General features: G+C 53.5%; 1 protein-coding gene and 4 long non-coding RNA genes across 8 annotated transcripts in view; 3 read left to right on the forward strand and 2 right to left on the reverse strand.

Moving 5' to 3' along the window:
* The window catches only part of LOC139586580 (disks large homolog 4-like), a 48,843-nt gene that overhangs the window by 1,739 nt on the left and 32,154 nt on the right, over positions 1–14,950 (reverse strand). The window contains 8 exon segments of the mRNA XM_071420099.1: positions 39–130; positions 1,970–2,079; positions 3,454–3,626; positions 4,941–5,042; positions 5,169–5,216; positions 6,827–6,885; positions 8,469–8,645; positions 12,015–12,129. Of these exon segments, the coding sequence (XP_071276200.1) occupies positions 39–130; positions 1,970–2,079; positions 3,454–3,626; positions 4,941–5,042; positions 5,169–5,216; positions 6,827–6,885; positions 8,469–8,645; positions 12,015–12,129 (876 nt within the window).
* Positions 2,965–3,459, forward strand: LOC139586590 (uncharacterized). The gene is made up of 3 exons (XR_011677867.1): positions 2,965–3,073; positions 3,105–3,262; positions 3,431–3,459. It is a non-coding gene; the product is annotated as an uncharacterized lncRNA (long non-coding RNA).
* On the forward strand, positions 4,343–4,952 carry LOC139586588 (uncharacterized). 4 transcript variants are annotated; one of them, XR_011677864.1, is made up of 3 exons: positions 4,343–4,444; positions 4,507–4,807; positions 4,849–4,952. It is a non-coding gene; the product is annotated as an uncharacterized lncRNA (long non-coding RNA). The 4 variants fall into 4 exon arrangements; XR_011677862.1 differs by having other exon boundaries at positions 4,424–4,486; positions 4,558–4,807; XR_011677863.1 differs by having other exon boundaries at positions 4,424–4,486; positions 4,558–4,838; positions 4,901–4,935.
* On the forward strand, positions 7,163–8,632 carry LOC139586589 (uncharacterized). The gene is made up of 2 exons (XR_011677866.1): positions 7,163–7,380; positions 8,358–8,632. It is a non-coding gene; the product is annotated as an uncharacterized lncRNA (long non-coding RNA).
* LOC139586587 (uncharacterized) lies at positions 9,032–10,942 on the reverse strand. The gene is made up of 3 exons (XR_011677861.1): positions 10,479–10,942; positions 9,946–10,332; positions 9,032–9,585 (listed from the first exon to the last, which is right to left on the reverse strand). It is a non-coding gene; the product is annotated as an uncharacterized lncRNA (long non-coding RNA).

Raw genomic sequence — 14,950 nt, forward strand, 5'->3', positions numbered from 1 at the left:
TGGGACTGTTTTGGGTGGATTTTGGGGGTGCCCCTCACCTGAGAAGCACTCGGTGAACTCCTGCTCCAGTTTGGTGGCTCTGTCGAACGCTTTCCGCGCCTGCTCCTCGCTCACGCGCTTGGAGATCTCCCTGAGGGGGCGGGGCCACGTCGGGACACGCCCACATCGTCTGACCACGCCCACAACCCCCCCACCCCCACCCCCACATTGCTTGGCCACGCCCACAACCTCCACAGACGTGCCCACATCGCCTGGCCACGCCCATAATCCCCCAGACACACCCACATCGCCTGGCCACGCCCACATTGCCTGGTCACACCCACTAACCCCTGAAAGAAACGCCCAAATTACATGGCCACGCCCACAATCCCCCAGGCATGCCCACATTTATTGGCCACGCCCACAACCCCCACAGCCACACCCATTTCCTGGTCACGCCCACTAACCCCTCACAGACACGCCCACATCGCCTGGCCACGCCCATAATCCCCCAGACGCACCCACATCTCCTGGCCACGCCCATCACCCCTCACAAGCCCCTCCCACCGCAGATTTATTCATGAGGCCACGCCCCTTTGCAAAGCCACACCCGTACCTCGCCTGTCAATCACAGAGCTCCACCCATTGGGAATGAAGCCCCACCCGTTATGCAAATGAGCCCTGCTGCTTTTAGCAATGGCCACGCCTCCTCTGCCTCAGTTTCCCCCTCTCTGTGCCCAAACCACGCCCCTAAACCCCCTCAAATTCCACCCAGAATGGCTGCCGGGTGTGCCCCAGGTGTGCCCAGGTGTCCCCAGGTGTCCCCAGGTGTGCCCGGGTGTGCCTGGGTGTGTCCCAGGTGTATCTCAGGTGTGCCCCAGCTGTGTCTCAGGTGTGCCCAGGTGTATCCCAGGTGTATCCCAGGTGTGCCCGGGTGTGCCCCAGGTACCCCCCAGCTGTGCCCGGGTGTGTCCCAGGTGTGCCCAGGTGCCCCCAGGTGTATCCAGGTGTGCCCAGGTGTCCCCAGGTGTGCCTGGGTGTATCCCAGGTGTCCCCCAGGCGTGCCCAGGCGTATCTCAGGTGTATCCCAGGCGTGCCCAGGCGTATCTCAGGTGTATCCCAGGTGTATCTCAGGTGTGCCCCAGGTGTATCCCCAGGTGTGCCCAGGTGTGTCCCAGGTGTATCCCAGGTGTGCCCAGGTGTATCTCAGATGTATCTCAGGTGTATCCCATGTGTGCCCCAGGTGTATCTCAGATGTATCCCAGGTGTGCCCCAGCTGTGCCCGGGTGTGTCCCAGGTGCCCCCAGGTGTATCCAGGTGTGCCCAGGTGTATCTCAGGTGTACCCCAGGTATATCTCAGGTGTATCCAGGTGTGCCCAGGTGCCCCCAGGTGTATCCAGGTGTGCCCAGGTGTCCCCAGGTGTGCCTGGGTGTATCCCAGGTGTCCCCCAGGCGTGCCCAGGCGTATCTCAGGTGTATCCCAGGTGTGCCCAGGTGTATCTCAGGTGTATCCCAGGTGTATCTCAGGTGTGCCCCAGGTGTATCCCCAGGTGTGCCCAGGTATGTCCCAGGTGTATCCCAGGTGTGCCTGGGTGTATCTCAGATGTATCTCAGGTGTATCCCAGGTGTGCCCCAGGTGTATCCCAGGTGTGCCCAGGTGTGTCCCAGGTGTGCCCAGGTGCCCCCAGGTGTATCCAGGTGTCCCCAGGTGTCCCCAGGTGTGCCTGGGTGTATCCCAGGTGTCCCCCAGGCGTGCCCAGGTGTATCTCAGGTGTATCCCAGGTGTATCTCAGGTGTGCCCCAGGTGTATCCCAGGTGTGCCCGGGTGTATCTCAGGTGTATCCCATGTGTGCCCCAGGTGTATCCCAGGTGTCCCCAGGTATCCCCAGGTGTATCTCAGATGTATCTCAGGTGCCCCCAGGTGTGCCCAAGCTGTTCCCAGGTGTCCCCAGGTGTATCCAGGTGTCCCCAGGTGTGCCCAGGTACTCACAGCACGTTCTGCAGCGATTTGGGCCGGATGAAGATGGCGATCGGGTGCAGCTGCGCCGCCTGGAGCCGCCGCACGGCGTTGGCCGACACGTCCAGGATGCAGTGCTTGCCCTGCAGGTGACACAGGTGAGGCACAGGTGAGGCACAGGTGTGACACAGGGGTGTAGGTATGTGGTGTGACACAGGTACCCCAGGACACCCCCAGGATGCAGTGCTTGCCCTGCAGGTGACACAGGTGTGGCACAGGTGAGGCACAGGTGTGACCAGGTGTGACCCAGGTACCCCCATGGCCCCCCAGACAGCCCCAGGATGCAGTGCTTGCCCTGCAGGTGACACAGGTGTGACACAGGTGTGACACAGGTGTGACCAGGTGTGACCCAGGTACCCCAGGTGTGTCACAGCTACCCCAGGACACCCCCAGGATGCAGTGCTTGCCCTGCAGGTGACACAGGTGTGACACAGGTGTGACACAGGTGTGACACAGGTGTGACACAGGTACCCCAGGTGTGTCACAGCTACCCCAAGACACCCCCAGGATGCAGTGCTTGCCCTGCAGGTGACACAGGTGTGACACAGGTGTGACACAGGTGTGACCAGGTGTGACCCAGGTACCCCAGGTGTGTCACAGCTACCCCAAGACACCCCCAGGATGCAGTGCTTGCCCTGCAGGTGACACAGGTGTGGCACAGGTGTGACCAGGTGAGCTCAGGTGAGCTCAGGTGAGGCACAGGTGAGACCCAGACCACACCCAGATGTCCCCATGTCACCCCCAGGTGTTCCCAGACACCCCCAGGATGCAGCACTTGCCCTGCAGGTGCCACAGGTGTGACACAGGTGAGCTCAGATGCATTCCCAGCTGTGTTCAGGTGTATCCCAGGTGTATCCCAGGTGTACCCAGCTGTACCCAGGTGTGTTCAGGTGTATCCCAGCTGTGTTCAGGTGTATCCCAGCCGTACCCAGGTGTATCTCATGTGTATCCCAGGTGTATCTCACCTGTTCAGCCACCTCCCGCACCGATTGCACGCTGGTCCCGTACAGGTGCCTGTTGTACTGCCCCACCCCAGCTGTACCCAGGTGTACCCAGGTGTACCCCAGCTGTGTTCAGGTGTATCCCAGGTGTGTTCAGGTGTGTTCAGGTGTATCCCAGGTGTATCCCAGGTGTACCCAGGTGTGTATCTCACCTGTTCAGCCACCTCTCTCACGGACTGCACACTCGTCCCGTACAGGTGGCTGTTGTACTGCCCCACCCCAGGTGTACCCAGGTGTATCCCAGGTGTACCCCACGTGTGTTCAGGTGTACCCCAGGTGTATCCAGGTGTGTTTCTCACCTGTTCAGCCACCTCCCGCACCGATTGCACGCTGGTCCCGTACAGGTGCCTGTTGTACTGCCCCGCCCCAGCTGTACCCAGGTGTATCCAGGTGTATCCCAGGTGTGTTCAGGTGTATCCCAGGTGTATCCCAGGTGTATCCAGGTGTGTATCTCACCTGTTCAGCCACCTCTCTCACGGACTGCACACTCGTCCCGTACAGGTGGCTGTTGTACTGCCCCGCCTCGATGAATTTGTGCCCCTGGATGTCTTTCTCCATGCGCTCCCGCGAGGCCACGAAGTGATAATCGCGCCCGTCCACCTCGTACTCGCGCTTGGGCCGCGTCGTGTCTGCGGGGGGGACAGGTGAGACACACCTGGGACAGGTGGGACACGCCTGGGACAGGTCAGACACACTTGGGACATGCCTGGGACACAGCTGGGGCAGGTGGGACACGCCTGGGACATGCCTGGGACAGGTGGGACAGACCTAGGACACACCTGGGGCATACCTGGGACACACCTGAGACAGGTGAGACACACCTGGGGCAGGTGAGACACACTTGGGACATGCCCGGGACACACCTAAGGCAGGTCGGACATACTTGGGACACCTGGGACACAACTGGGACAGGTGAGACACACCTGGGGCAGGTGGGACACACCTGGGACATGCCTGGGACACAACTGGGACACGCCTGGGACACACCTGGGGCAGGTGGGACACGCCTGGGGCAGGTGGGACACACCTGGGACATGCCTGGGACATGCCTGGGACACGACTGGGACACGTGGGACGCACCCGGGACACACCTGGGACACACCTGGGACAGGTCAGACACACCTGGGGCAGCTGGGACACATTTGGGACACGCCTGGGGCAGGTGGGACACGCCTGGGACATGCCTGGGACAGGTCAGACACACCTGGGACACAGCTGGGACAGGTAATGGAGGATAAACATGGGACAAATGTGGGATAAATGGGGCCCAGGTGTGCCCAGGTATGGTCCTGATGCCCCCAGGTGCTCCCAGGTGTATCCCAGGTGCCACCAGGTGTCCCCAGGTGTATCCCATGTGTATTTTGGGTGTCCCCAGCTGCCCCCAGGTGCATCCAGGTGTATTTTGGGTGTCCCCAGGTGTATCTCAGGTGTCCCCAGGCACCCCCAGGTCTATCCCAGGTGTCCCCAGGTGTGTTTTGGGTGTCCCCAGGTGCCCCCAGCTGTGCCCAGGTCTATCCCAGGTGTCCCCGGTTGTCCTCAGGTGTCCCCAGTTGTCCCCAGGTGTGTTTTGGGTGTCCCCAGGTGTCCCCAGGTGTGTTTTGGGTGCCCCCAGGTGTATTTTGGGTGCCCCCAGGTGAGTTTTGGGTGTCCCCAGGTGTCCCCAGGTCTATCCCAGATGTCCCCGGTTGTCCCCGGTTGTCCCCAGGTGTATTTTGGGTGTCCCCAGCTGTCCCCAGGTGAGTTTTGGGTGCCCCCAGGTGAGTTTTGGGTGCCCCCAGGTGTGTTTTGGGTGTCCCCAGGTGTATTTTGGGTGTCCCCAGCTGCCCCCAGGTGTATTTTGGGTGTCCCCAGGTGTCCCCAGGTGAGTTTTGGGTGCCCCCAGGTGTATTTTGGGTGTCCCCAGGTGTCCCCGGGTGAGTTTTGGGTGTCCCCAGGTGACTCACGGGGGACGCAGGACCCGAATTTCTCGGGGAACTCGCTCAGGAGGTCGTCGTTGACGCGATCCTTGGTGGGGCCCAGGATGATGATCGGCCGCGCGTAGTGAACTGGGCAGCACAAAAAAACCCAAAAAAACCCCAAATTTCACACATTTCCCCCAAAATTCCCCAAATTCCCCAAAGTTTCAGGGGTCCCGAAACCCCGAAATCGGGGGATTTCAGCCCAAAATTCACCTTCCATCTGCGTCACCGTCTCGTAGCTCAGCACGGCGTCCTCGCGGCCTGCGGGGATTTGGGGATTTTTTGGGGGATTTTGGGGGATTTTTTGGGGATTTTGGGGGATTTTGGGGGATTTTTGGGGGATTTTTTCGGTGATTTTTTGGGTGATTTTTCGATGATTTTTTGGGGATTTTTGTGGGATTTTTTGAGGATTTTTTGGGATTTTTGGGGGATTTTTTGAGGATTTTTGGGGGATTTTTGTGGAATTTTTTGGGGATTTTTGGGGATTTTTTGAGGATTTTTTGGGGGCATTTTTGGGGATTTTTCAGGACTTTTTGAGGATTTTTCAGGATTTTTTGGGGATTTTTGAGTGATTTTTTGGGATTTTTTGAGGATTTTTTGGGGATTTTTGTGGGATTTTTTGGGGCTTTTTGGAGGGGATTTTTTGAGGATTTTTGGGGGATTTTTGGGGGATTTTTGGAGGGGATTTTTTGGGATTTTTTGAGGATTTTTTGGGGATTTTGGAGGATTTTTGGGGGATTTTTGAGTGATTTTTGAGGATTTTTTGGGGATTTTTCAGGATTTTTAGAGGGGATTTTTAGAGGATTTTTTGGGTGATTTTTTTTTTGTGATTTTTGGGGTGATTTTTTGGGATTTTTCAGGATTTTGTGGGGGGATTTTGGAGGAGATTTAGAGGATTTTTTGGGGGATTTTGGAGGATTTTTGGAAGAGATTTTTTGAGGATTTTTTGGGGATTTTTGGGGATTTTTTGAGGATTTTTCAGGATTTTTTGGGGATTTTTGAGTGATTTTTTGGGATTTTTTGGGTGATTTTTTTGGATTTTTTGGGATTTTTCAGGATTTTTGGAGGGGATTTTTGATGATTTTTTTGGGATTTTTGGGGATTTTTTGAGGATTTTTTGGGGAATTTTTGTGGGATTTTGGGGGATTTTTGGAGGATTTTTGGAAGAGATTTTTTGAGGATTTTTTTAAATTTTTTGGGGATTTTTGGGTGATTTTTTGGGATTTTTGGGGGATTTTTTTGAGTTTTTTGGGGGGGATTTAGGGTGATTTTTGGGTGATTTTTTGGGATTTTTTTAGGGGATTTTTTGGGGGGATTTTTTGGGATTTTTCAGGATTTTTGGGGGGATTTTGGAGGAGATTTTGGAGGGGACTTTTTTGAGGATTTTTTGGGTGATTTTTTTTGATTTTTCAGGATTTGAGGGAGATTTTTTTGGGAATTTTTTGGGGATTTAGGGGGATTTTTGGAGGAGATTTTTTTGAGGATTTTTTAAGGATTTTTTTGGGTGGTTTTTTTTTTGATTTTTCAGGATTTTTGGGGGATTTTTTGGGGATTTTTTGAGGAGATTTTTTGAGGATTTTTTGGGTGATTTTTTGGGATTTTTCATGATTTTTGGGGGGATTTTGGAGGAGATTTGGAGGATTTTTTTGGGGAATTTTTGGGGGATTTTGGAGGAGATTTTGCAGGGTTTTGGGGGATTTTTTGCGACTTCTTTGGGATTTTGGGGGGAGTTTTGGGAGGAATTTTCAGGAAATTTTGGGGGGAATTTTGGGGATTTTCGGGTGAAATTTTGGGGATTTTTTTGGGGGGGGGATTTTTAGGGGAAATGTTGGGAATTTTTGGGGTGAAATTCAGGGATTTTCAGGCCCCACCTTGAGCCCCTGGGCCCCGATCTTTGGCCTTGAGCCGCGTCCACTCCCGGCGCTCCACCCTGCAACCAGTAAGGACCAGTTTGCACCAGTAAGGACCAGCTTGGACCAGTAAGGACCAGCTTGCACCAGTTTGCACCAGTAAGGACCAGTTTGCACCAGTAAGGACCAGCTTGCACCAGTTTGCACCAGTAAGGACCAGTTTGCACCAGTAAGGACCAGCTTGCACCAGTTTGCACCAGTAAGGACCAGTTTGGACCAGTAAGGACCAGTTTGCACCAGTTTGCACCAGTTTGGACCAGTCCCCTCCCAGTAGCCACCAGTAAGGCTCCAGTTCCTTCTCAGTGGCTCCCAGTTCATCCCAGTTACACCAGTAAAGCTCCAGTGACTCCCAGTCCAAACCAGTCCAAACCAGTCCAAACCAGTATAAACTAGTCCAAACCAGTATAAACCAGTCCAAACCAGTATAAACCAGTCCAAACCAGTGCCCTTCCAGTGCCGCTGAACCCCGCTGGAACACCCCAATGTTGGCTCCCAGTACAAACCAGTACAAACCAGTGACTCCCAGTATAAACCAGTCCCTCCCAGTGCTCCTAAACTCCCTCCCAGTGCCCTCCCAGTGCCCTCCCAGTCCCATTGAACCCCATTGTGACCGCTCCGAATCCACTCCCAGTGACTCCCAGTATAAACCAGTACAAACCAGTACAAACCAGTGGCTCCCAGTGGCTCCAGGGTCTATTCCAGTGAGTCCCAGTCACCTCCCAGTGCTCCTAAAGCCCCTCCCAGTCCCTCCCAGTCCCTCCCAGTCCCTCCCAGTGCCATTAAACCCCATTGAACCCCATTGTGACCGCTCCGAATCCACTCCCAGTACAAACCAGTATGAACCAGTACAAACCAGCGACTCCCAGTATAAACCAGTGACTCCCAGTGCTCCTAAACTCCCTCCCAGTGCCCTCCCAGTGGCTTCCAGTGCCCTCCCAGTGCCTCCCAGTAACTCCCAGTGCCCTCCCAGTCCCATTGAACCCCATTGTGACCGCTCCGAATCCACTCCCGGTGACTCCCAGTATAAACCAGTACAAACCAGTGACTCCCAGTACAAACCAGTATAAATCAGTGACTCCCAGTGCTCCTAAACTCCCTCCCAGTCCTTCCCAATGCCCTCCCAGTCCCTCCCAATCCCATTAAACCCCATTAAACCCCATTGTGACCACTCCGAATCCACTCCCAGTGACTCCCAGTATAAACCAGTACAAACCAGTGGCTCCCAGTGGCTCCAGGGTCTATCCCAGTGAGTCCCAGTCACCTCCCAGTGCTCCTAAACTCCCTCCCAGTCCCTCCCAGTCCCTCCCAGTAACTCCCAGTGCCATTAAACTCCATTGAACCCCATTGTGACCGCTCCGAATCCACTCCCAGTGACTCCCAGTACAAACCAGTACAAACCAGTATGAACCAGTGGCTCCCAGTACAAACCAGTGACTCCCAGTGCTCCTGAACCTCCTCCCAGTCCCTCCCAGTGGCTCCCAGTGGCTCCCAGTGCCCTCCCAGTGCCATTGAACCCCATTGAACCCCATTGGAACCGCTCCGAATCCACTCCCAGTGACTCCCAGTACAAACCAGTACAAACCAGTATGAACCAGCGTCTCACCGGCGCTTGCTGGGCACGAAGCCGATGTCGGGGGGCTGCTGTGGGGGCAGCACCAGCCGGGCCTGCCACCACTCCTCGTCTGAGGCGTCCAGGACGTGCAGGACGTCCCCGAAACGGAAACTCAGGGCCTGGCTCAGGAACCCCACGTCCTTGGCCTTGTCGTAGTCAAACAGGGCCCTGCGGTGCCATTGTCACCTTTGTCACCTCTGTCACCTCCCCGGGGTCACCCCCAGTGTCCCCCAGTTCATCCCAGTATGAACCAGTACAGCCCAGAGCTCCTGGTGTCCTTTATTGTCCCCATTCCATCCCCATTGTCCTTGGCCTTGTCACAGTCAAACAGGGCCCTGCGGTGCCATGGCCACCTCTGTCACCTCTGTCACCTCCCCTGGGGTCATCCCAGTCCATCCCAGTTCATCCCAGTCCATCCCAGTTCATCCCAGTATGAACCAATCCATCCCAGTTCAGCCCAGTTCATCCCAGTGTCCCCATTCCATCCCCATTGTCCTTGGCCTTGTCACAGTCAAACAGGGCCCTGCGGTGCCATTGTCACCTTTGTCACCTCTGTCACCTCCCCGGGGTCATCCCAGTCCATCCCAGTCCATCCCAGTTCATCCCAGTCCATCCCAGTATGAACCAATCCATCCCAGTTCAGCCCAGTGCTCTCAGTGTCCCCATTCCATCCCCATTGTCCTTGGCCTTGTCGTAGTCAAACAGGGCCCTGCAGTGCCATCGTCACCTTTGTCACCTCTGTCACCTCCCTGGGGTCATCCCAGTTCATCCCAGTATGAACCAGTCCATCCCAGTTCATCCCAGTATGAACCAGTACATCCCAGTTCATCCCAGTGCTCCCAGTGTCCCCATTCCATCCCCATTGTCCTTGGCCTTGTCACAGTCAAAGAGGGCCCTGGGTGCCATTGTCACCTTTGTCACCTTTGTCACCTCCCCTGGGGTCATCCCAGTCCATCCCAGTCCATCCCAGTTCATCCCAGTATAAACCAGTACAGCCCAGTTCAGCCCAGTTCAGCCCAGAGCTCCTGGTGTCCTTTAATGTCCCCATTCCATCCCCATTGTCCTTGGCCTTGTCGTAGTCAAACAGGGCCCTGTGTGCCATTGTCACCTCTGTCACCTTTGTCACCTCTGTCACCTCCCCTGGGGTCATCCCAGTCCATCCCAGTTCATCCCAGTTCATCCCAGTATAAACCAGTCCATCCCAGTCCATCCCAGTGTCCCCATTCCATCCCCATTGTCCTTGGCCTTGTCACACTCAAAGAGGGCCCTGCGGTGCCATGGCCACCTCTGTCACCTCTGTCACCTCTGTCACCTCCCCGGGGTCATCCCAGTCCATCCCAGTTCATCCCAGTTCATCCCAGTATAAACCAGTTCAGCCCAGTCAATCCCAGTGCTCGCAGTGTCCCCATTCCATCCCCACGTCCTTGGCCTTGTCATACTCAAGCAGGGCCCTGTGTGCCATCGTCACCTCTGTCACCTCTGTCACCTCCCCAGGGTCACCCTCAGTGTCCCCCAGTTCATCCCAGTCCATCCCAGTATGAACCAGTACAGCCCAGTAAAGCCCAGAGCCAAGAGATCCCGAACACCCCCAAAAAAAACCCCCAAAAAATCCCAAATTCCCCCCAAAATCCTCCATTGTCCCCAAATGTCCCCAAATGTCCCCAAGTGTCCCCAAGGTCCCAAATCTGAAAAAGACCTCAAAAAATCACCAAAAATTCACAAAAAAAATCACAAAAAAATCGCAAAAATTCGCAAAAAATCCCCCAAAATCCCAAAAACCCCAAATCCCCCAAATCCCCCAGGTGTCCCCAAGTGTCCCCAAGATCCCAAATCTGAAAAAGACCTCAAAAAATCACTAAAAAAATCGCAAAAAAATCGCAAAAAATCGCAAAAAAATTGCAAAAATTCACAAAAAAATCCCAAAAAACCCAAATCCCCCAGGTGTCCCCAAATGTCCCCAAATGTCCCCATGATCCCAAATCCCCCAAATCTGAAAAACACCTCAAAAAATCACCAAAAAATCACAAAAATTCACAAAAAAATTGCAAAAATTCACAAAAAATCCCGAAAAAACCCCAAATCCCCCCAATCCCCCGGATGTCCCCAAATATCCCCAGGTGTCCCCAAATGTCCCCAAGATCCCAAATCCCCCAAATCTGAAAAACATCTCAAAAAATCACCCAAAAAATCACCAAAAAATCGCCAAAAAATCATTAAAAATCACAAAAAAATCACAAAAATTCACAAAAAAATCCCAAAAAACCCAAAAACCCCAAATCCCCCGGGTGTCCCCAAATGTCCCCATGATCCCAAATCCCCCAAATCTGAAAAACACCTTCAAAAAATCACCAAAAATTTGCAAAAAATTCACCAAAAAATCGCAAAAAATCCCCAAAAAATCGCAAAAAATCACAAAAAATCCCCCAAAATCCAAAAAAAATCCCAAAAAACCCCAAATCCCCCAAATCCCCAAGTGTCCCCAAGTGTCCCCAGGTGTCCCCAGGTGTCCCCACCGGACGTAGAAGCCGCGTTTGGGGTCGCTGCGCAGGGAGGCGCTGCCGGAGCCGAGAGATCCCAAACATCCCAAATATCCCAAAAAATCCCAAATCCCCCAAATGTCCCCAAGATCCCAAATCTGAAAAAGACCCCAAAAAATCACAAAAAAAAATCACCAAATATCACCAAAAAATCGTCCAAAAAAATCACAAAAATTCGCAAAAAATTTGCAAAAATTCGCAAAAATTCCCAAAAATTCACCAAAAAATCGCAAAAAACCCAAAAAACCCCAAATGTCCCCAGGTGTCCCCAAATGTCCCCAAGATCCCAAATTCCCCAAATCTGAAAAACATCACCAAAAAATTGCAAAAAAATTTCAAAAATTCACAAAAAATTCGCAAAAAATCCCCCAAAATCCCAAAAAATCCCAAAAACCCCAAATCCCCCAAATGCCCCGGATGTCCCCAAATGTCCCCAAATGTCCCCAGGTGTCCTCAAGGTCCCAAATCTGAGAAACACCTCAAAAAATGGCCAAAAATTCACCAAAAAATCGCAAAAAATTCCCAAAAATTCACAAAAAATTCACCAAAAAATCGCAAAAATTCACCAAAAAATCGCCAAAAAATCGCAAAAATTCGCAAAAAAATCCCCAAAAACCCAAACAACCCCAAATGCCCCAAATCCCCCGGATGTCCCCAAATGTCCCCAAATGTCCCCAGGTGTCCCCACCGGACGTAGAAGCCGCGTTTGGGGTCGCTGCGCAGGGAGGCGCTGCCGGAGCCGAGAGATCCCAAATATCCCAAATGTCCCCAAATGTCCCCAAATGTCCCCAAATGTCCCCAAGATCCCAAATCTGAAAAAGACCTCAAAAATGGCCAAAAAATCCCTCAAAAAATCACCAAAAAATCGCAAAAAATCGCAAAAAATTCCCAAAAATTCACAAAAAATTCACAAAAAATCGCAAAAATCCCCAAAAACCCCAAAAACCCCAAATCCCCCGGATGTCCCCAAATGTCCCCAAGTGTCCCCAGGTGTCCCCACCGGACGTAGAAGCCGCGTTTGGGGTCGCTGCGCAGGGAGGCGCTGCCGGAGCCGAGGCTGCTGCTCAGGAGCTGCTCCCGCAGGTCGTGGATCTTGGCCTCGAAGCGCCCGTACTCTGCAACAATGGGGGATTTTGGGGTGAATTCCGGGGGTTTTGGGAAAATTGGGAACTTTGGGGTCGTTGGGGGGTTCAGGACATTGAGGGGGTTTGGGGGAGTTTGGGAATTTTGGGGATTTTTGGGGGATTTTTTGGGGATTTTTAGGGGTTTTTTGGGGATATTTGGGGGATCTTGGCCTCCAAACTCTGCAAAGGCTTGGGGCAAATTCTGGGGGTTTTGGGAAAATTGGGAATTTTGGGGTCGTTGGGGTCAAGGAGGGGCTTGGGGGATTTGGGATATTTGGGGAAGTTTGGGATTTTTTGGGGATTTTTGGGGGATTTTTAGGGGTTTTGTTGGGGATATTTGGGGGATCTTGGCCTTCAAACTCTGCAAAGATTTGGGGCAAATTCTGGGGCTTTTGGGAAAATTGGGAACTTTGGGATCATTGGGGTTAAAGAGGGGTTTGGGATATTTGGGAGAGTTTGGGATTTTTGGGGATTTTTTGGGGATTTTTGGGGATGTTTGGTGGATCTTGGCCTCGAAGCGCCCGTACTCTGCAGCAATGGGGGATTTTGGGGTGAATTCCGGGGGTTTTGGGAAAATTGGGAACTTTGGGGTGTTTGGGATCATTGTGGGATTCAGGACATTGAGGGGGTTTGGGATATTTGGGGATTTTTGGGGGATTTTGGGGGATTTTTTGGGGAATTTTGGGGATATTTTGGGATATTTTAGGGTATTTGGGGCATCTTGGCCTCCAAACTCTGCAAAGATTTGGGGCAAATTCTGGGGGTTTTGGAAAAATTGGGAACTTTGGGGTGTTTGGGATCACTGGGGGATTCAGGACATTGAGGGGGCTTGGGGGAGTTTGGGATATTTGGGATGTTTTGGGGAATTTTGGAGATTTTGGGGATATTTGGGGGATCTCGGCCTCGAAGCGCCCGTACTCTGCAAAAATGGGAATTTTGGGGTGAATTCCGGGGGTTTTGGGAAAATTGGGAACTTTGGGGTCGTTGGGGTCAAGGAGGGGCTTGGGGGATTTGGGATATTTGGGGAAGTTTGGGATTTTTGGGGATTTTTGGGGGGATTTTTGGGGAATTTTGGGGATATTTTGGGATATTTTAGGGTATTTAGGAGATCTTGGCCTCCAAACTCTGCAAAGATTTGGGGCAAATTCCGGGGGTTTTGGGAAAATTGGGAACTTTGGGGTCATTGGGGTCAAGGAGGGGCTTGGGGGAGTTTGGGAATTCTGTGGAATTTTGGGATATTTGGGAATTTTGGAGATTTTGGGGATATTTGGGGGATCTTGGCCTCGAAGCGCCCGTACTCTGCAACAATGGGGGATTTTGGGGTGAATTCCGGGGATTTTGGGAAAATTGGGAACTTTGGGGTCGTTGGGAGGTTCAGGACATTGAGGGGGTTTGGGATATTTGGGGATTTTTGGGGGATTTTGGGGGATTTTTTGGGGAATTTTGGGGATATTTTGGGATATTTTAGGGTATTTAGGAGATCTTGGCCTCCAAACTCTGCAAAGGTTTGGGGCAAATTCTGGGGCTTTTGGGAAAATTGGGAACTTTGGGAATTTTGGGATCAAGGAGGAGTTTGGGGGAGTTTGGGAATTTTGTGGAATTTTGGGATATTTGGGATTTTTGGGGATCTTGGCCTCGAAGCGCCCGTACTCTGCAACAATGGGGAATTTTGGGGCGAATTCCAGGGGTTTTGGGAAAATTGGGAACTTTGGGGGATTCAGGACATGGAGAGGATTTGGGAGACCCTTGGGGACCCTTGGGGACATTTGGGGACATTCCCGGTGTCACCTTCGGGCCGGTACTGGGCCACGATGGCCACTGGGGACCCCCTTGGGGACACTCCCAGGTACCTTAGGGACACTTTGGGGACACTTTGGGACCCTTGGGGACACTCTCAGGGGGCTGGGGACATTTGGGGACACTGTTGGTGTCACCTTCAGGCTGGTACTGGGCCATGATGGCCACTGGGGATGGCCTGGGGACACCATTTGAGACCCTTGGGGACACTGCCATGGGGTTGGGGACACTCTCAGGGGTCTGGGGACATTTAGGGACCCTTGGGGACATTTGGGGACCCTTGGGGACATTCCCAGTGTCACCTTCGGGCCGGTACTGGGCCACGATGGCCACTGGGGATGGCCCTGGGGACGCCCTTGGGGACATTTGGGGACATTCCCATGGGGTTGGGGACACTTTGGGACATTTGGGGACATCGATGTCACCTTCAGGCTGGTACTGGGCCACGATGGTCACTGGGGACCCCCCTGGGGACACTCCCAGGTACCTTAGGGACCCTTGGGGACATTCCCATGGGGTTGGGGACACTCGGGGACATTTGGGGACACTGTTGGTGTCACCTTCGGGCCGGTACTGGGCCACGATGGTCACTGGGGACCCTTCTGGGGACACCCCTGGGGACACTCCCAGGTACCTTAGGGACACTTTGGGGACATTTGGTGACCCCTGGGGACACTCTCAGGGGTCTGGGGACATTTGGGGACATTCCCATTGTCACCTTCGGGCCGGTACTGGGCCACGACGGCCACTGGGGATGGCCCTGGGGACACTCCCAGGTACCTTAGGGACCCTTGGGGACACTTTGATGACCCTTGGGGACACTCTCAGGGGTCTGGGGACATTTGGGGACACGGGTGTCACCTTCGGGCCGGTACTGGGCCACAATGGCCACTGGGGATGGCCCTGGGGATCCTTGGTGACCCTTGGGGACACTCCCAGGTACCTTAGGGACACTTTGGGACCCTTGGGGACATTTGGGGACATCGATGTCACCTTCAGGCCGGTACTGGGCCAC

The sequence above is a fragment of the Agelaius tricolor genome, unplaced genomic scaffold (genome assembly GCF_023055355.1).
Source record: "Agelaius tricolor isolate 1412-34295 unplaced genomic scaffold, bAgeTri1.0.p SCAF_125, whole genome shotgun sequence".
Lineage (NCBI taxonomy): Eukaryota > Metazoa > Chordata > Aves > Passeriformes > Icteridae > Agelaius > Agelaius tricolor.